Source organism: Panthera onca, chromosome D3 (assembly GCF_046562875.1).
Source record: "Panthera onca isolate mPanOnc1 chromosome D3, mPanOnc1 haplotype 2, whole genome shotgun sequence".
NCBI classification, from domain to species: Eukaryota; Metazoa; Chordata; class Mammalia; order Carnivora; family Felidae; genus Panthera; species Panthera onca.
The window spans coordinates 57,145,772-57,167,033 of NC_138350.1; the positions used below are offsets into that span (position 1 = coordinate 57,145,772).

General features: G+C 40.6%; 2 protein-coding genes across 16 annotated transcripts in view; one reads left to right on the top strand and one right to left on the bottom strand.

The window, feature by feature from the left end:
- TPGS2 (tubulin polyglutamylase complex subunit 2) overlaps nucleotides 1–16,144 on the bottom strand; it is a 66,792-nt gene extending 50,648 nt beyond the window's left edge. For 2 of the 7 annotated variants that reach the window (XM_060613660.3, XM_060613658.3), the window contains exons 1-2: nucleotides 15,821–16,067; nucleotides 3,411–3,490 (exon numbers count right to left, since the gene is read on the bottom strand). In XM_060613660.3, coding sequence (XP_060469643.1) covers nucleotides 3,411–3,490; nucleotides 15,821–15,896 — 156 coding nt within the window. In that variant the 5' untranslated portion in view covers nucleotides 15,897–16,067. Of the gene's footprint in view, nucleotides 1–3,410; nucleotides 3,491–15,820 lie in introns of all 7 variants that reach the window. The other 5 variants (XM_060613653.3, XM_060613654.3, XM_060613656.3 and 2 more) reach the window with 5 other exon arrangements.
- KIAA1328 (KIAA1328 ortholog) overlaps nucleotides 16,059–21,262 on the top strand; it is a 371,362-nt gene continuing 366,158 nt past the window's right edge. For 2 of the 9 annotated variants that reach the window (XM_078435293.2, XM_078435296.2), the window contains exons 1-2: nucleotides 16,495–16,605; nucleotides 17,511–18,536. Coding sequence is in view for 2 of the 9 variants with exons in the window: in XM_078435291.2 (XP_078291417.2) it covers nucleotides 16,059–16,359 (301 nt within the window). In the remaining 7 variants the exon portion in view is untranslated. The other 7 variants (XR_013551238.2, XM_078435291.2, XM_078435294.2 and 4 more) reach the window with 6 other exon arrangements.

Below are 21,262 nucleotides of genomic sequence, written 5' to 3' on the forward strand. Positions count from 1 at the left end.
AATTCATCCTATGAGGCCAGCATTACCCTGACATCCAAACCAGATAGAGACACCACTGAAAAAGAGAACTACAGGCCAATATCCCTGATTAACACAGATGCAAAAATCCTCAAAAAAATATTAGCAAAGCAATCCAGCAATACATTAAAAAAATCATTCACTAGGATCAGGTAGAATTTATTCCTGGATTGCAAGAGTAGTTTGCAATGTTTGCAAATCAATCAACCTGATACATTACATCATTAATAGAAAGGATAAGAACCGTATGATCATTTTGAAAGACACAGAAGTAGTATTTGACAAAGCCAAACATCCATTCACGATAAATACCCTCAACAAAGTAGGTTTAGAGGGAATATACCTCAACACAACAAAGGTCACATATGAAAACTCCACAGCTAACATCATCCTTAATGGGAAAAAAGAGTTTTCCCCTAAGGTCAGGAAGAAGACAAAGATGTCTACTCTGACCACTTTTATTCTACATAGTACTGGAAGTTCTAGCCAAGTAATCTGACAACAAAAAGAAATACAAGGCATCCAAATTGGTAAAGTAGTAAAATCACTAAGATAACCTGATACTCCATATATAAAACCCAAAAGACGACAGCAAAAAAACTTCTACAACTGATAATTCAGTAAAGTCACAGGACACAAAATCAATGCACAGAATTCTGTTGCATTTCTATATACCAATAATGAAGCAGCAGAAAGAGAAATTAATTAAAAAATACCATTTCCAACTGCACCCAAAATAACAAGATACCTAGGAACAAACCTAACCAAAGAGGTGAAAAAACCTGTACTCCAAAAAGTATAAAACACTAATAAAAGAAAATGAAGACAACACAAAGAAATAGAAAGACAGTCCATGCTCATGGATTGGAAAAACAAATATTGTTAAAATGTCTATACTACCCAAAGCAATCTACAGATTTAATGCAATCATATCAAAATACCAACAGCATTTTTCACAGAACTAGAACAAACAATCCTAAAATTCATACAAAAGACCCTGAGTAGTCAAAGCAGTCTTAAAAAAGAGTGAAGCTGGAGGCATCATAATTCGGGTCTTCAAGTTATATTGCAAAGCTGTAGTAATCAAAACAGTATGGTACTGGCACAAAAATAGGCACATATATCAACAGAACAGAGAACCCAGAAATAAACACACAACTGTATGGTGAATAAATCTTCAACAAAGTAGGAAAGAATATCCAATGCAAAAAAGACAGTCTCTTCAACGAATGGTTCTGAAAAAACTGGTTGGCAACGTGTGAAAGCAAAAACTGCACCACTTTCTTATACTATACACAAAAATAAATTCAAAACGTATTAAAGACCTAAGTGTGAGATGTGAAACCTAAAAATCTCAGAAGAGAACATAGTAAGTAAAGTAACATCTTTGACATCAGTCATAGCAACTTTTTTCTAGATATGTCTCTTGAAGCAAGGGAAATAAAAGAAAAATAACCTATCGGGACTACATGAAAATAAAATGCTTCCTACACCACAAAGGAAACGATCACCAAACTAAAAGGCAATTGACAAAATGGGAGAAAATATTTGTAAATGACGTATCTAATAAAAGGTTAATATCCCAAATATATAAAGAACTTATAAAATTCAATACCCAAAAAACCAATAATCCAATTAGAAAAATGGGTAGAAGACATGTACAGACATGGTCACCAAAACATGAAAAGATACTCAAATCATCACTATGACAGTCTCATCCTCAGTATGGCTAAAATCAATAACACAACACAAGAAACGAAGAGGTGCAGGGGAGGGTGTGGAGAGAAAGGAACACTTGGGTACTGTTGGTGGGAATGTATACTGGTGCACCCACGGTGGAAAACAGTACGGAAGTTCCTCAAAAGTTAAAAATAGCAGTAGCCTGTGATCCAGCAATCGCACTACTGGGTATTTACTCAAAGAATGCACAAACACTAATTCAAAGGGACACATGCAACCCTATGTTTATACAGCAGCATTATTTACAACAGCCAAGATATGGAAGCAGTCCAAGTCTCCATGGACTGATGAATGGATAAAGAAGATGTGGTATATAAATACAATGAAATCTTGCCATTTGCAAGGACACGGATGTAGCTAGAGTATCATGCGAAGTGAAATAAGTGAGTCAGAGAAAGACAAATACCATATGATTTCACTCATATATGGAATTCAAGAAACAAAACAAAGAAGCAAAGGGAAATATGAGGAGGGAGGGAGGGAGGGAGGGAGAGGAAGAGAGGGAGAGGGGGAGAGGGGGAGAGGGGGAGAGAGGGAGAGAGGGAGAGAGGGAGGGAGGGAGGGAGGGAGGGAGGGAGAGAGGGAGAGAGGGAGAGAGAGAGAAATAGTCTTAATTATAGAGAACTGATGGCTACCAGAGGGGAGGGAGCTGGGGAAATGGGTTAAATAGGTGATGAGGATTAAAAAGTGCACTTGTCATGATGAGCAGGGTGATGATGTATGGAACTGTTCAATTACTACATTGTACACCTGCAATTAATATAACATTGTATGCCAACTAACTGGAATTAAAACTAAAACTTAAAAAGAAAAATAAAGCACAAACTCATGATGATTTAAGAAGCCTGCATGTCCTGGTCCTTACCAATCTCTCTCCCTTGCTCTCTTGTGCACCAGCCACAGGGACCTTCTTTATGCTCTTAGAAAATTTAATCCTTCCCATTTCAAAGCCTTCCCACAGGTTGAAAGTCCCTTCTCAGAGCCCCTCTGTCTGGTTAACAACTCCACATAATTTCTTTAGGAAAAACCTTTCTTAACCTCAAACTAGGTCAGTCCTCCTGACAATGCTCCCTTTACCTCTCTCTCACTGTGCTAAGACTGCTTGGTAATTATATTCATAACGATCTACACTATGTCTTACACAGTAACATTAAGAGGTAAGGAACCGTTTTTTGATTACCACTGAATCCCCAGGAATCAACACCAAGCACAATGCCTGGCCCAGTTTAGGAGCTTAAAACTTCTACTGAACAAATGAATAAAAGTTCAGAGGAGGGTTGGAGAAGCAGTAGCTATTAATCTGGTTAAGTACTTCCCTGTAACACTTATCCACATTCTGCTCAGCATGCTTATTAATATTTAATTTTTCCTTTCCTTCCTGAATTTTTAGCTTTGTTGTATACAACTATGAATGTTCCACTGCCTCCAAATGATAGTGAGGCTCACAGGAGATGCTCCAGGCTGAGGAAATGGTATGGAACTGAAAGGAATGTTAAATGGCCTGAACATAAAAGAGAAAATTGAACTCTTCCTTGAAGGCAGCTGTGGCCTGAGATAAGAACAGGTTTCCTGCCCTAATTTTTCCTTCTTTAGGGTCACTGAAGTTGACCTCTCTTTGTGGGGATGTAAGGATTCAAAAGGGCAACACTTACTTGTTCCCATGAGGAAATCATATGACGTTCAGCAGGAGGCTTTTCTATGATAGTCACGTCTGTCACACCTGGGGAAGATTCTGGAAGAGGAAAAAGAGTGTAGAGCTGCAATAGGCCCGCTCTTACATATTTCAATACTAGAGGCTGACTAACTGTTGATGAGTACTCTAGGAATATCAGATTCCTCTGAGCAGCATTTATTACCCATGTGATAAAAACAGGAAGGGGGTGCTTGGGTGGCTTAGTCGGTTAAGCATTTGACTCTTGGTTTCAGCTCTGGTCATGATCTCACAGTTCATGTGTTTGAGCACCACATTGGACTCCGCGCTGTCAGCATGGGATTCTCTCTCCCTCTCTCTCTGCCCCTCTTGGGTTCTCTCTCTCTCTCCAAATAAATAAATAAACTTAAGAACACAAAAAACAAAACAGGAAGAACTGCTCAGTCTTTTGAAGGCACTCAGTCCCACAACCTAGGACCATGGAGTCAACCTGGCCGAAAGGACATCATCGAATACCCCCTACACCCAGTCACAGCTTAGTAATTCAGCTGTTGAACAAAAATCAGAGATTTTATGTTCCTAGTGATTTCATACTGAAAATCTCAGTGAGCTGAATTTATGCACTTATGACATGGTCAAAAGGAATAAGGAAAAGCACCCCAATAAACTTTTACAAGATACAACACTTGTTTGCTAATTTTTCTTCCAAATAAAACTCATCTTCTACTCAAGAGATCCAGGGTTTAGAAGTTTAGGCTAACATTATGGAAAATGGACTCTATCCAGAAATAAAACCAAATAAATCATGTCTCTAAATCTTTAAAGCAGGAAAAGGTCTTTAAATCTCTTTGTGGAGATATGTTCCATCATTCATTCTGAGGTAAAAGAGAAGCCACCTGAGTTGGAATACAACAGATTTGAAGACCTCCTACATTCTCCACTTGTCTGTATTTACCCACACTCAGGATCTTTAAGTCCTTAATCTCAGACACAAAATCTTTTATCAGTGGAACTGTGTTCCTTACAAAAAAATACATTTTTGAAGTCCTAATCACCAGTACCTCAGACCATGACTTTATTTAGATATGAGGTCATTGACTCCGTGATTAGTTAAGATGAGGTCCCACTGGAGTAGGGTGGATCCCAAATCCAGTATGACGATGTCCTTATAAAAAGAATGCTTTGTGGAGAGACACACAGAGGGAAGAGGGCCACATGAAGGTGGAGAATTGGAGTGACACATCCATAATACACGGAACACTGAGGACTGCCAGCAAACCAGCAGAAGCTAGAAAGAGGCAAAACGAGTTCTTCCCCTCCAGGCTTCAGAATGAGCATGACACTGCCAACTCTTTGGGTTCAGGCTTTTGGCCTCCAGAATTGTGAGAATTTGTTGTTCTAAGCTACCTGCTTTATGGTACTTTTATGACAGCCCTAGCGAACAAAGCCTCTACTCTTTTCTCTTTGCCATACTGCACAGATTGTCCCCAATGTCACCACTATTTTAGGCCACGGACACTGCAAGTGTAGACGCAATCAAAACCACAAACTCTGTGTGCTTGAGCCACCTTCAGCATACCACCAAAGGACCTTGTCCATACCTAGGCTTGCTTCTTATCTGATCTTTTCAGTTCTCCCTGTGATCTGGAGGATAAGGTCCTTACTATACTGGTCTGGTCTTATCTCCTTCCACCCTCTAGTCCAAACCCTCTGTTCCAGTTGGGTCAGTTCCCTCATTGCCTCCACCCCTCTGTCCCTCACCTGCCAAACTAAATCTGCACTCATCTTTGATTATGCTGTATCCCTTTCCTATTATACACACCCAAATATGTCCGTGTATCTCTCCACCTACGCAAGTCCTACTCACACTCCAAGGCCATGCTGAAGTTCCACCTTCTCCATGAAACCATTTCGGATGGTTTTTTTCCCTGATATCCTAACCCATCACATGCAGGGTTGGGGTCACATATGTTTATACTTAAGTATATTCTATTTTGAGCCATATCTTGGTTATTTACTAGGAGTAAATACTGTAATCAGGGAAAGTATTCAAATGAATTTTTAAAATTTCTAACAATATGACAGAGACTTCTAAACTAGTTTAATGTGTAAAATGGTTCCTGGACCCAATCCCTCCGACATTTTTGTGGGGAGATTTTCTCATACCAAGAAGCAATTCTCGGATGTCCCACAAGGAGATGGCATCAGATCCCAATGATTATGGGTTTAGTCTGTAAGACCTTCCCCACTTCAGACACCAGACACAAGTTCAGGTTGTCACCTGTGCTTCTGACTGATCTGCAAAAGACTGGGGGTTCTCATGACCCCCTCTTCTCATACTTCAGACAGCAGTCAAAAGCCCAGACTAGCTATAAATCAGGAGGTTCCTCAGACCCCCTCCTCAAGTTGCATTAATTTGCTACAGTGGCTCACAGAACTCAGAGAAACATTTTCCTTACTAGATTCCTGGTTTATTATAAAAGGATATAACCCAGGAACAGCCAGATGAAGAGATGCTTAGGACAAGGTATGTGGGAAGGGTCAAAGAGTTCCATGCCTTCTCCAGGCAGGCCACTGTCTCCAAATCTCCAGGTGTTCACCAACCTGGAAGTTTCGGGTTTTTATGGAGGCTTCATTACACAGGCATGATTAAATCATTGGCTGTTGCTGTATCCCAAGATATGAACTTTGTGACAACTTAGAGGAAACTATGATGCATAGAAAGGGTACTAGCATAATTACACAATCAGTGAACCACACTGTGATATTCTGACCTCTAAGAAATATATATTTGCTCACTCAGATGACAGCTGACCCTTGAACAAAGCAGGATTAGGGCTGCTCACTGCCTGAAGGTCAGGGGATGGGACTGAAAATGCCAATCCTCTAATTCCATGTTTGGATCCACTGGTAACTAGTGCTCATCCTTAAGTGCTTTCCAAAAATCACCTCATTAACATAATGAAAAATCTTTACCACTCTTAACACTTATGAAATTACAAGGGTTTTAGGAGCTGTAAGCCAGGAACTGTGGACTAAGACAAAATATACAGGTGACCCTGGACCAATATGGGTTTGAACTGCATCGGTCCACCTGAACACTTACTTTTTTGAATAAATACAATATGGTACTATAAATGTATTTTCTTTTCCTTATGATTTTTTTAACTTTTTTTTTCTAGCTTACTTTAAAGTACAGAATACAATACACACAACATACAAAATACGTGTTAATTGACTGTTATCGGTAAGATTTCTGGTGAACTGTAGGCTACTAGTTACATTTTTTGTGGAGTTAAAGTTATATGCAGATGTTCTACTGCACTGTTGGGGGTGGGGGACTGAGGAGCCCTAATCCCGCTTTGTTCAAGCTTTCACCTGAGTAAATATATATTTCTTATAAGTCAGCATATCACAATGTGGTTCACTGATTCTGTAATTATGCTAGTGCCCTTTCTATGCATCATAGTTTCCTCCAAGTTGTCACAAAGTTCAAATCTTGGGATACAGCAACAGCCCAATAAAGGAGGCTGAGAATGCTGGACTCCATATATTCTAGTCTTGCTTTATACATTCACCACTTGTGTGACCTTAGATGAGTCTTCACTTTCCTTAGCATTCAGAGAGACAAGACTTATAAGAATATTTCCCTTGATAATGGAAGCTGAAGAAGCAGAGATAATGGTGCTTTGGAAACGCAAAAAGTACCATATACACAATTTTTTTTTCTGCTTTCTGGTCAATGTTCTTTCTAAGATACTGTGAAGCACAGTACTAAGGTGGAAAAACACTTGAGCTTTAAGCCGTTACACGTGGCTAAGTCCTTGCTATGTCCCTGACTGATTAAGATGGAAGATGCTGTCTCGCCCTTCAGGGGTGGCCCATTTGGTAATGTTCCCACCAAAGGTAAGACAGTGAATAATAAATGTTATTACTGACACTTTATAGCAAGGACATGAGGGTGAGAATAGGCCACTCCAAGTGGCTAGGCTGACTCCATCTATTGGTCTAGTTAAGAGTTTATGTACAAACATCATTGTGTGCCCCTTAGCAAAGCCCTTTAGCAATTAACCTATGCAAATGCAGACTCTAGCTTTAATCAGTCTTAGCAGCCTATTACTCCAACTGCAGTAAAACAGCACAATACAGAATTCTTTGTCAACAATCCACTGGTTGCATAATGATGTCATCTAACTACACCCAGGAGGCAGTCTAGTGCGTAGGGTTGCTGGAGGACACATATTTCAAATAAACCAGTATAAGCACCTGACATTAAGCTTTTGATTGCCAACCCACCCATTTCAAATACATTCATCTTAAATAAACGAATTGCCAGCTATATGACACAGCTACAATCTAAACAATCAGGAACCAGGGCACCCTACTCATTAAGTTCCCCTTTTAAAAAGCCCTGAGTAACTGGGGTAACTGATGGTTTGACTGACCTTGCCTTTCTCCTCCCATGCCCAAATTCCCACACCTGAATTTTAAATTCACCAATAAAGAGTGATTCTGTGAAACCCTGGCCTCCCCACCCTTGGGCCCCAATAAAAGACCCAGGTCTGCTCCTCGTCCCCGCCATCGGGCTGTGTGGCCCTCAGGCCTGGTATGTGCCCTCTAGGACCTGTGCACAATAAATCCTTTCTTCAAAGTTCCCTAACTGTTGTCGCTGAGGTGCAGCTTGCAAGCATAGTAAGAACCACAGGTGCCAGTCCAGCTGCAACATTAACATTGGCTCCAGTCAGGAAAATGTGGGGGCTTGTCACCAATCCTACATGCCCAGGTGAGTGCCTGAGGCATTCCTAGCCGATAGCATCACTATGAATAGGCTGAGACAGACAAGCACATAATGATTCAGTGCGTAACAGGTCCAGGTTCAGGGTCTACAAGGCTTAAACAGAACTGCTGTGATGCTATTGCAGATGAGGGTATGAAACTGAATAAAAGAAACTTCATTTAAAATGGAGTCAGGAGGCCAAAAGCGGGAGCCTGCAAGGTCTACCACTCTGTCAACTTCACACTTCAACAGGAAGAGAAGTACCCTGCATTCCCAAGAAGCCTGCTTTGTTACTCTAGTAGGAGGAAAGAATTTCTCCTTGCCCAGCAACAACCCAGCCAATGAAAAACCATCACTACTCTGAACTCTCACTGTCTGCCAATGAACTACCTTGAAAGCAGCCCCTTCAATTCCTTCCTTTTTCTCTGCTTCTCGTCTTTCATTTCTACACTTGCCTCCTGTTTGCCACAGCTTGTATGTCTAGAATTGCAATTCTCTGCTATTCCCCCTCCCTCCCAAAAAATCATTTTGCTGATAAAATAACTGGCTGTTTTACTTTTAGGGCCAAAAAGGACATATGATACTTTAAACACCTCCAGGATAGGCCAATTGGTCAATATGCTGGCTTTAGAAACCATCCTATAATAAATTGTTTAAGATGTACCCACTGTAGGGACTTCGTTATACAATACAAATAGCACTGGTGGGGAGGAGGTGCTGAGGATGGAGAAGAGAGGGATATAAAATAAATTTCATTTGTACAATGCTCTATTTCAGGGAAGTAGTATAAATTATCGTTTAATCTTTCAATGATCTTGTAAAGCAGGTATCATTACTCTCATTTTTTAAAAATGCTTTTCTTTTTTTTTTTTTTTTGAGAGTGAGTGAGTGAGTGGGGATAGGGTGGAGAGAGAGGGAGAGATCCCAATCAGGCTCCACACTGACAGTGCAGAACCTGATGTGGTTCTTGAACCCACAAACCATAAGATCATGACCTGAGCCAAAACCAAGAGTTGGACACTTAACTGACTGAGCCACCCAGGTGCCCCTACTCTTATTATTACGTTTTTTAAAGATAAGGAAACAGGATGAGAGACATTAAATAATTTCATAGAACTAAATCTCTAACCACAACTGCAACATGAAGCCTAATGCTTTTTCTACCATGTTGTCTTAGCTAATTCCGACATGGGATGGGAGGGAGCTTTCCCCAAACCACCAAGCAATTCTCAGACATCAGCTGGGTTTACTACAATTCAACTCAATTCTGACATCATCTACCCAGAGACAGCATCCACAGGCTAAGGGCTCAGTCCCACAAAACTGCCTTCCACTTCAGATGCCAGTTCCAAAGCCAAGTTGTTATTTGTGCTTCTGACTGACTATAAATAAGAGGTTCCCCCTTATTGAATCTCTTCTTTGGTTCAATTAGTTTTGCTAGAGCGACTCACAGAACTTAAGAAACCTATTTTCTTAACAGATTACAAAGGATGTTATAAATCAACAGTGAGATAAAGAAATGCATAAGGCAAGGTCCCAAACACAGGAGCTTCTGTCCTCATGTGTCTGGGGCCCGGCACAATGGCAAGTGGAAGCCTTCCGGGTCAATGACCCAGAAGCTCTGCAAGCCTGCTCCTTTTGGACTTTTATGGAGGCTTCATTACATGGGCATGATTGAGGAAATCCCTGACCACTAGCAATTCATTCAATCTCTAGCCCCTCACCCTTCTCTGGAAATCAGGGACCAGAACCAAAAGTTCTAACCCTCTAATCATAGTTGGTTGCCGTGGCCACCAGCCCCTATCCTTATTAGTTTACCTAGGGGCTTTCCAGAAGGTACATTAACATAACAAAGGACAGCTTTTTATCACTCTCCTCACTTAGAAAATTCTAAAGGTCTTAGAAAGTCTGCTAGAACCAGGAAGACTAAATATGTATTTCTTATTATAAATGACAATATCACAGATAGCCGAAAGCATTATGAAGATGTTTAGAAAGCAATAGCAATAACAAGCTGTCCTTGGTCTATTAAGATGTGACAGGATAAGTACTATCTGATGAGACACAGTTATCCCCACTCTCTGGCCTTTGTGATCAATGGCAAGCATTTGTGAGCAGCCTGGCTAGACTAACCTGTATGGCAGAGTAGGAAATATTAAACAGCATGCATATGAAACTCAGGTTTTCCTTATCTATGTGTGATTTCATAAAAGTCACCCTCTAGTAACTTCCTCTGAAAGAACACATGGGTACAGGAACCTAAGTTCTTTTATCTGAAAGATAGTTCAGCTGGTTATAAAATCCTTGGTTCACATCTTCTTTCATTGAGTTTCCTAAAAACACTGTTTTAGTCTTACCTTGCTTGGTATGCTGGTTTTTGAAGTCTGATGCTGGTCTAATTCTTTTGACTTTGTAAGTTATTTGTGTTTTTGCTTTGAGGCCTTGAGGATTTCATCTTTATCTCTGATCTTACTTTTACTAGTGTATGTCTTAAAGTTGATAGTTCTTGGTTAATTTTTTTCCAGGTATTCAGGAAGCCCTTTCAGAATCAGATCTTTTCCCATTTTTGGAAAGTTTTTAATATAATTTTAAATATTATTTCTGTTCCACTATTTTGTTTTTGCTCTTCACAGACTCTAATAATATGAATAGCATTCCTTATTTGCTTATCTTCCATTTCCCCTTCCTTCTTGACCCTTTTACTTTTTTATGTAGCTTTCTTGGTTGTTTTCCTATTTTTCTTCAATGCTCTAGACTAAATTCACTTCAATCTAGTCTCCTTATGATACCTTATAATTTACCCTTTATTTAGAACTTTGTTTCCTTCAAATTATAGTCTGAGTTTATTCAACTCTTTTTTCATTTTCCCTCCTTTTTTTCCCCTCTATTTCTGTTCTTAGTTTTTGAGTGTCTGATTCTGGGTAGTTTTTCATATCCTCAGATGCTTGTTTATGTATTTTAATTCTGTCTGGAGTTTAGACTTGCTGTTTTCTTCTGCTTCATACTTGTTTTTTGGGAAAAAGTATCCGTTGAAAGAGAACAGAAAACCCAGAAATAAATGCACAATTAAATGGTCAATTAATCTTTGACAAAAGAGGAATGAATATACAATGGGAAAAAGACAGTTTCTTGAACAAATGGTGTTGGGAAAACTGGACAACATACAAAAGAATGAAACCGGACCACTTTCTTTCACCACATAAAAGAATAAACTCAAAATGGATTAAAGATCTAAATGTGAGACCCGTGGGCACCTGGGTGGCTCAGTCAGTTAAGTGTCCAACTTCGGCTCAGGTCATAATCTCACAGTTCGTGGGTTTGAGCCCCACATCACACTCTGTGCTGACAGCTCAGGGCCTGGAACCCGCTTCCAGATTCTGTGTCTCCCTCTTTCTCTGCCCCTCTCCCACTCGCACTTTCTCTCTCTCTCAAAAATAAATAAACATTAAAAAAAATAAATGTGAGACCTGAAACTATAAAATCCTTGAAGAAAGCACAGGCTGTAATCTCTCTGACATAGGCTGTGGCAACATTTTTATAGATATGTCTCCTGAGGTAAGGGAAATAAAAGCAAAAGCAAACTACTGGGACTACATCAAAATAAAAAGTTTCTGCACAGTGAAGGAATCAATCAATAAAACTAAAAGGCAACCTATGGACTAGAAGAGGATATTTGCAAATGACACCAGATAAAGGATCAATATCCAAAATATGTAAATAACTTGTATAACTCAATACTCAAAAACAAATAATCCAATCATGGGCAGAAGACATGAATAGGGATTTCGCTAAAGACAACAGACAAATGGCCAACAGACACATGAAAAGATGCTCATTATTACTTATCATCAGGGAAATGCAAATCAAAACTACAATCAGGTATCACCTTATACCTGTCAGAATGGCTAAAATCAACAACAAAGAAAGGTGTGGGTGAAGCTGTGGATAAAAAAGATCCCTCTTCACTGTTTGTGGGAATGCAATCTGGTACAGACAGTATGGAAAACAGTATGTTCCTTAAAAAATTAAAAATTGAACTACCCTGCAATCCAGTAATTGCACTACTGGGCATTTACCCAAAGAATACAAAAATGCTAATTCAAAGAGATACATGCACCTCCACGTTTACTGAAGCATTATTTACGATAGCCAAGACACGGAAGCAGCCCAAGTGATTGTCCATCCATTGATGAATGGATAGAGATGACATGATATACATATGTGTATATATATATGTGTATATATATATTTATATATATGTGTGTATATATATATACATATATATATATGTATTTACATACATATATATATACACATATAAAACATCTAATGGAATATTCAGCCATAAAAAATTAAACGCTGCCATTTGCAACAACATGGATAGAAGAAAATAAGTTTGTCAGAGACAGACAAATGCTCTATGATTTCACCCATATGTGGAATTTAAGAAACAAGCAAAAGGGAAAAATAAGAGAGGCAAACCAACAGACTGTTAACTATAGAGAAATAACTTATGGTTGCCAGGTGGGAGGTGGATAGGGGAATGGGGGAAATTGGCATGGGGATTAAAGAGTACACTTATCATGATGAACATAAGTAAATTAATTAAATAAAATGATAAAAAAAGAATTATAAAAAAAAGTAGAGGAGTTTAGGATGGAGAAATATAGATTATATAGATGAACCTTGAGTAACACAGAGGTTAGGTGTCAGGATGCTGACGCCACCCCCACGAAGTTGAAAATCTGTGTATAACTTTTGACTCTAAAAACTTAACTACTAATAGCCTACTATGGGAAACCTTACTGATAACATAAAGTCAATTAACACATATTTTGTATGTTATATACTGTATTCTTAAAATAAACTAGAAAAAAGAAAATGTTAAGAAAATCATAAGAAAGAGAAAATACATTTTAACTACTGTACTATAGAAAATCCAGGTGTAAATGAACCACACAGTTCAAATCTGTGTTCAAAGGTCAGCTGTAATTGATCTTGTTGCATCTCATGCAGATCATTTTTCACACTGTCTGTATAATCATCTGTTATCAAATGTAACATTTGCCTACTCCAGGTTCCACTGAGTAGGAAAACATTTTGTCATCATAAAAAAAATTTTTTTTCCCTCAGTTGATTGTTTAGCATTTCATTTCCTGACTTCAGCATTAATTCTCTACAGGTTCTACTTTTCTCTTGTCCATTTTGTGAAACTGTGGTGTTTAACAAGATGTCTACTTTAATGACACTGTTTCCAGTCAGTTGAAGCAAAGTCCAGATATTTTAGCAGGTTTTTTGTGTATAGGGGAGTGATGTGAGCTTTCCCTTTTCTTTGTCCTCTTATTATCAACTGTCAAAAAACTCTTCCATTTTGCACATATTCTTCTCTAGAATATATGCATTTGGAATACGGTCCCTTTAAATTGTATGGCCAACCCTTTAGACAGCGCCTACTTTGAAGTCACTTTACTGCAGCCCTACTCTGTTCTACCAGTTGTTACTGTTGCACTTTCAGATTGGGGCAGGTTTTAATCTTTCTGTCATTCCAACTAGCCTCTTTTGCTGGCATCCTTTCTGGGTCTGCCTTTGCTTGCCACAGAAACTTCTAGCAATGAGCAACTGGCACTGGAACAGTGCTGGGATTTGTTTTTGTTTTCTGTTTTTACTCATAGTTATTTTGCACTTTTGGCATTCTCTATCTTTAAATAATGTTGGGTTTGGAACTGGATAGAATTGCCATAGTTATGGACAACATTTCACACAACATTTAGGGAGCAGATTTAGGTATGGTACTTTGCTTACTTCACACCCACCACGGATGTCAGCCAGCTTGTTTTTTTTAAAATCCTCTTAATATGTTTTTAAAACAAAAGCCAAATGTGAAAAAATAAAAATATAATTGATATTTGACTTGTGATTAACCGAAATTATGAAGTTGTGGTTAAATTTACAAAGAGCATTACACTGCTGATGGGAGACCAGCTTCACTATAAATTTAATTACCAGAGTAGTTTAATTCCTTAGGTAGGTTTTGCCTTGTGTTACCAGATGTGTCAGACATCTGAAATGCTTAATAACAGATAGAATATACTAGATGTAGAAATTAAACTTGAAATGTTGACAGTTACTTAATTATTTAGGACTTTAAATTGAACTGACAGCTTAAGGGAAATTTAGCTGGCCTGACTTGAATAGATTAATTGAAAGAAAGTAACTTTTTAAATGAGGAGATAGGATATAGTTGTGCTTGATGATTAGATCTCTCCTTGCCCAATTCTACAACTTCATTTCTAAAGCTCACCGTTTCTCCCAAACATATGTGTTTCACGTCTCACTGCGCATTTACCCTAGACACTGGGGAACCCCAGGGAGAACAAGACAAAGTTCCTAGACTCGTGGACTTCTATTAAAGAAGAGACCAGCAAATGAAAAAAGCAACCAAGTAAGCAGTTCCAAGTAGTGACAAAGCCACAAGGATTAAAAATATATATATAAAAGATAAGGGAAGACAATGATAGAGAAAGGCGTTACTAGAATTAGATTCAGGGAAGGCCTCTCTGAGGTACTGATATTTGATGCGATTTGAATGAAGTGAGGGAAAGACATTTAGAAGAAGATAAGGGGGGGGGGGCGGGAGGCAGGAGGGAGAAGGGGAGGGTCTAGAAGAGGCCTTGAAGCAGGAACAAGCTTGGTGAGTTTAAGGTACACACAAGGAGGCCACTGCGGCTGAAAGAGTAAAAATAAGGTCAGAAAGAGGAGAATAGCTCAAAAACAGACTTGTGGGTCACAGTACAGAATTTGAATTTTATTAAAACTGCGATGGGAAGGCATCAAAGCATAACATTTGGCCTGCTTCGGCTTTTTCCTCCTTGGTTATCTGGCCAGCTTCAATTTGTCTTTCAAAATCTAGCAACATCTCCTGTAGGCCATATTTCTTAACTCCCCAGGTAAGGTCAATCACCTCCTGCTGTGTGCTACTTCTGAGCAATAATAGATTACTACTGGCCGCCTCTCACATTTCTAGGGGTACCTAGGCTGTTGATTTTTACCTAGGTTGTGTTTTGCTTCCCCTCCCCCACCCCACCCCATCTTTGTAATCCTTGAGTCTAACACAGTGGCGGGTGCTAAGTAAAGGTTCCATAAAGGAAAAACTAACCCTTCCAGTGGCACAAGCCTCGACTCCTTCCAACCACTTGGGGTGCGGTACCCGGAGGCGCATGGGAGTTGTTGCCCTGGAAGGCTGCACGCACAGTTCCCCAGCTCTCTGCTACCAGAGGAAGGGCTTGCGTTTCAAGGATACTTCCTTGGCCAAGAATGCCTCTCCGGAAACCCAACGGCCCCTCAGTCAGGTGCCCGCTGTCTCCCTTTTGCACGCCTTTGCTCGTCCTTCCCGGGCCCTGGGTTGGGGAGTGGGAGGGGGTGGAACCTTCAAGCTTCCCAGCTCTGCGTCCTCACACTACCGGCAAACGCTCCGTTGGCCTAGTCACGCACCGGGACCCCTCTCCTCCTTAACAACGGAAGTTACAGCAGCGGTGCCCACTGGCACACAGGGTCCGCGTCGCGCCGCCCCTCCTTGCTTCTAGTGTACATCCTCTGGTCCCGCAGTCGCCCCCCACGGAACCCGGCCCGCTCACCTAGAATGCGGGTGATGCCCAGGGTCAGCTTCTCCAGGTGCGGCTTGCTGCAGCCTGGGGGCGGCGTCTCCTCCATGACTCGCGTCCCGGCTCCGCGCGCTGCGGGGGCAGCTGCGGGGACGCGGCGGGAGAGCGGGGTGGGCGGGACGGCTGGACGCCGCCCCAGAAGCTCGCCCGTCCAGTTCACGGCACGCCGGGAGTTGTAGTGCTCGGCGCCTGAGAGCGCGGCGAGGCGGAGATGGGGGGCCCCGGCTGCTCTGGGAGTAGTGGTTCCGTGCGGCGCTCGTACCCGTGGCCCCGGCGGTCGCGCCACACCACGCCGCCTGGACGGAGCGACTCCTCCGCCCGGGCCCTTCCGCCCCGCCGGGGCCGGTCGCGCAAGCGGGGGCGGGCCTCTGTGCCGTGCGGCCAATCCGGCCTGGGCCTGGAGGCTGGGGCGGGGCGGCCCCGGCGCGACGCCCCGAGTGGCGGTTGTTTCAAGATGGCGGACGTGGCGGGCCCCTCCCGCCCCGGCGCGGCGGCGTTCTGGAGCCGGGACTGTATCCTTTGCCCGCCTGGCAGGGGGCGCCGGCGCCCTCCACCGCGCGGCGAGAGGTCGCGTGGGACTGAGTGGAGGGGCGACGCTCGATGCTATCTCTGAGGGCGGGGCCGTCCTTTCCGGCCGTCGTGTAGGTGCCGGGCTTTCCCCTGACTTGGGTGTTAGGTAGCTGGGAGCCAGATTCTGTCTCCAGGCTGGAGCTCCAGGCTGGAGACTCAGCACTGAGGTTTTCCAGCCCTCCTTGGCGGTGAGCTTTGGAAAGATGGCCTAGAATCTTGGTCCAGCCAGGGGCTGGGAGGGTCCCTCTGACCGTGGTGACCTCGGGCGGGCTGAATCTCTGCGGAGGAGGGGTAGGGTGTGGGCTGGACAGGGAGCCTTTTTGTCTTGGTTTAGGACTGTCCTTGGTCTGCGTTGTTAGGAGACCTTGTCGGACTTCGAAGGCCTGTCAGTGATGATTTACTTTCTTGCTGGGATTTTCGAAGAGGTTGGGGCTGAACGTGGTCTGGTGGTACTGGTTACGGAATAAAAAGCGTTGCAAGTCTTTGCTGCTGGAAGTAGTGTTGATTTTCATGTGGACTGTGGGTCCCCACTGGCAGGATTGAAGTTTTTGAGTTGTTTTGGGGTGGAGAAGCTGTGGAGCTTTACCGCTGTGGTGGTGTTTCCAGTTAAGTAACTGATGAGACGTGTGACAGACTGATTCTTTCTTGGGTTTGGATAGACGGTGCCCGCCTGATCTTTGGTCCTAGTAAGTTACATCACGTTAGAGAAGTGTTACATGAAGAGAGGGCAGTCCGTGTACTGAGTGCCTGCAGAGGCAAGTCTTTTTGTCTGTTTGCTAGGATTGATGATAGAGCATTGTTTGAAGCATTGCTGTTAACTTTGGCAGAATCATTTTCTGCACGTTCTACTTAGCTCCCTGTGAAACTTACAAAATTATATTATCAGTTTTACTGATTGAGTTATAGAACTAGGATTACAGTGTCATGTGTAGAGAGGGATATTTTTGCATTCCTTGCTCAGTGTTTAATACTTTGTAAACATAATTACCACTTGTCTCTGATAGGTGGGTGACAAGTAAAATCATGCACGTATACTGTGGATGAAAACACACTAGTGCACCGTGCAAATAATTTTTTTTTTTTTTCTTATCAGGAAGGATGCAAAGAGAATATGTGCATTGGGAACTGGGCTGAATTAGGAAGTCAGGAAATTGGGATGAGTCTTTTCTCATGAAACACTATGCCTGCAATGGATACTTGAAGGTTAGCAGCTTCTAAGGTGCTTTTTTTAGTGTAGTCATTTTCATAACCACTTATGTGGTTTCAGTGGTTATTCCTTAACTTTCTCTATGACCAAGGGAATTGTTCTCATCGGTATAAGTGGTGTGTGTGTGGGGGGGGGGGGGCAGTGTATTGCTGTGCCACTAATTAAGATAATAGGTAAATAAACAAACTGTATTCTTGGTCTAAGCAGCCCTGTATGCTCACTTAGTCATATAGTTATTATTCCTTATTTCACATAGAAGTCCTATATTCTCTCTTTTCTCTCTTTTCACCCTTACCCTGAAAATTAATGTAAAATACTTATCTTCTCATTGAAAGTGAGTAGTAGAAATCAACTGGGGAAGATAGTGGTGATTAAATTTGATAGAAATTCCGTAATTTGAAATGAATTGCAAGGTTACTAGTGTTACCTATTTCCCTCACCTATTGCATAAAATGCCCAGTTATCATCCAGCCTCAGATGTTTTCATTTTAAATCTCCATAGGACACAAAAGCAATGTCAAATATAAATTTGCTACTGAATCTTTGCTAAAAAGTATAAGGATAGTTATGAATCATTTGGTTTAATCATGAGTCTTTGGATCTTTATTACACTAATGACTTCCTAGACCACCTCATAGGCTTTATATAGAAGTTTCAATAGAAAAAAACAAAAAGAATGTATGTATAATCTGGTATTCTTTTCACACTGTTAAAAGAAAGATTTTCAATGCTTTGCCTAAACAATTAGAGAAATGTGACTAGGAAATTTCCTGGTCCTAGATGTTTCTGTCATGTGAGGACAGATCATCTGTGACTGAACATCACCTTTTTTTTTTTTTTTTTTTTTTTTTACTGTTTCATGAGTTCTGCATCTCCTGCACAGTATGATTCAGCAGTAATGTTTGGCACAAGGTATGTCTTTATACCTACTGTGTAAACAGTGAGTATCCCATGTTGTCATTTTATGGGTTAAATCTACAAGTAAAATATGCCCCTTCAGCCATAAACTGTTTTTCTTCAGTATAGTTCCTGGTAATGTCAAAAGAAATTAATGTTTCTGCAGTATCTAAATTTGATTGGGTAATACACTCCAATGTTTTATCATTAACTGTATTTTTTTTTTTAACGTTTATTTATTTTTGAGACAGAGAGAGACAGAGCATGAACGGGGGAGGGTCAGAGAGAGAGGGAGACACAGAATCTGAAACAGACTCCAGGCTCTGAGCTGTCAGCACAGAGCCCGATGCGGGGCTTGAACTCACGGACAGTGAGATCATGACCTGAGCTGAAGTCGGACGCTTAACCGACTGAGCCACCCAGGCGCCCCTCATTAACTGTATTTTTAACTTGATATTAACAAATATGAACTGTAAGGGACTTGGTCAAAACATTGCAGTAGCTATAATCTCTGCCATTGAATATTCAATTACAGATAGAGACTTTATGTTGATGTTAAGAGAATATACTAGCCAGGAAAGTCATTTGGGTCAATGATAATTACATACATATACGTGTGTTGCTGGTAAGTGAAACTAAAAAAGGTTAGATTAGGCTGTGCAATACCAAGTTTATTTTCTTCAGCTTTTGTTGATCTGAGATAGATATGCTCCTTCCTCTGTACTTTTGGTTTCTAATTACTGCTTTAATTCTGAGGATTTGGAGTTTGGTACTAGCATTAAGGATGCTTTATAATTTGCTGTACTTGTCTTAGTAAAGAACTTCCAAAGAAGCCGAAGTAGAACTGAGATGGCACATAGAACCCAGTAAGAGGTCCAGTAGACATTTGGTATATACTGTGTCTCTTTGACTTTTCCTGTGAAATATGTTTGTATATTTTTCAGACTTTGTATTTGAAGAAAGTAAGTTATTTGGGTTCTTGAATGAAGATAGATTACCAATGATTACAAAGGATAGGTTGGATGGAGGCAATTTCGAATATTTTTATGTTTATTTTTTTAAAACCCATGTTAAGGTTAATTTAGCATTTTTATATTTGAAAAGATATTTAGCATGAATGTGGCTAATGGGTTTTGCCTGCATATTTTGACATTTTCCTCTACCCTTCAAGGTAATTCTGGCTGGTCTAAGAATTAAAATGACATGAGATAGATTAAGAGGAGAAAATCAAATTTAATTACGTATATATGGGGGAATCTATATATCTGTGTGAAGTTCCAAAGACAAGCAAAATGAGGTATATATGTCATCCCAAACTAAGGGGAAGGGAATAGGGGTCTGGGACTTTAAAGGCAAGGAAAGCAATTCACAGGAAGGTGAAAAGGGATAAATGTTTGGTAAACAAATGTTTCCTGGGCCATACAGAAACAATGGGACATAGAAAGGAATTTAACAAACAGACTTTGCTAAATTCCTTCCTATCTACCACTCCTAGTTTATGTTATACATAGTTATTTATGGTGATTCTCTCTTCTGGGAGCAGGTCCTACATCTAAATTCTTTTAGGCAATTAGTGGCAGGGACAAGAATTCTTTGTGAGTCTTTTGGGCCTTGATTGTTTTCTGGGCAAAATAATCCACATGCCAAAGTGGACATTTGGGGTGACCAGTTCTGAATTCCTACAGGATAAAGGGAGAAAGGCAACACGGAAAAGTTGTTAGTGCTTCATAGAATTAAATATCACTTTAATTGTTTCATAGACGGTTGACTACGAGCTGGGCATTTGACATTAGGGGATATAACATTGAACAAAACCAGGGGAAAAATCCTCCTCCACTTGGTGCTTACGTTTTTGTGAGATGAGATGAGGTCATGAATAAGTAAAACATGTTGTATGCCCAATGATTATAGGTGACATATAAAGAAAAAGCAGGAAAAGGGTAGCTATCATGGGCGTCTTTTGTCTGATTTTATGCCAGTACCACATTGTTTTGATTACTATAGCTTTGTAATATAGTTTGAAATCATAAAGCATGATGTCCGTAGCTTCGTTTTTCTTAAGATTGGTTTGGCTGTTTAGGGCCTTTTGTGGTTCCATAGAAATTTTAGGATTGTTTGTTTTATTCCTATGAAAAATCACATTGGAATTTTGATAGAGATTGCACTGAATCTGTAGATTGCTTTGGTATAGACATTTTTAACAATATTAATTATTACACTTTATAAGCATGGAATAAGTTTCTGTTTGTGTCTTCAATTTCTTTGATGTCTTACAGTTTTCAGTGTATAGGTCTTTCACCTGCTTGTTTAAATTTTAAATTCTTAGGTATTGTATTCTTTTTGGATGCAGTTGTAAATGGGATTGTTTTCTTCTTTTTCTGTTTCTATTCATGTAGAGAAACATGACAGATTTTCGTATACTGATTTTGCATCTTGCAACTTTGTCGAATTCATTTATTCTTATGGTTTTATTTGTAGTCTTTAGGGTTTTCTATATGTAATATGTCATCTGCAAATAAAGCTTATGAAAGATCTCTACAGTTTGCTTTTCCTAAAGAGGAAACAAAGTTATTAGCTCAGAGTAAGGATGTGGGAGGTGGCATCAGGTTTGAGAGAAGATACTTGATGAGCTTCCAAATCGTGATGCAGCTGAGTTGGGTCCTCAGTGGCTGGTCTGTTCCAGCTGTGAGCAGTCTTCTTCATGAATGTTCTAGGGAAGTCTAGTGTGTTTCCCAGGATTC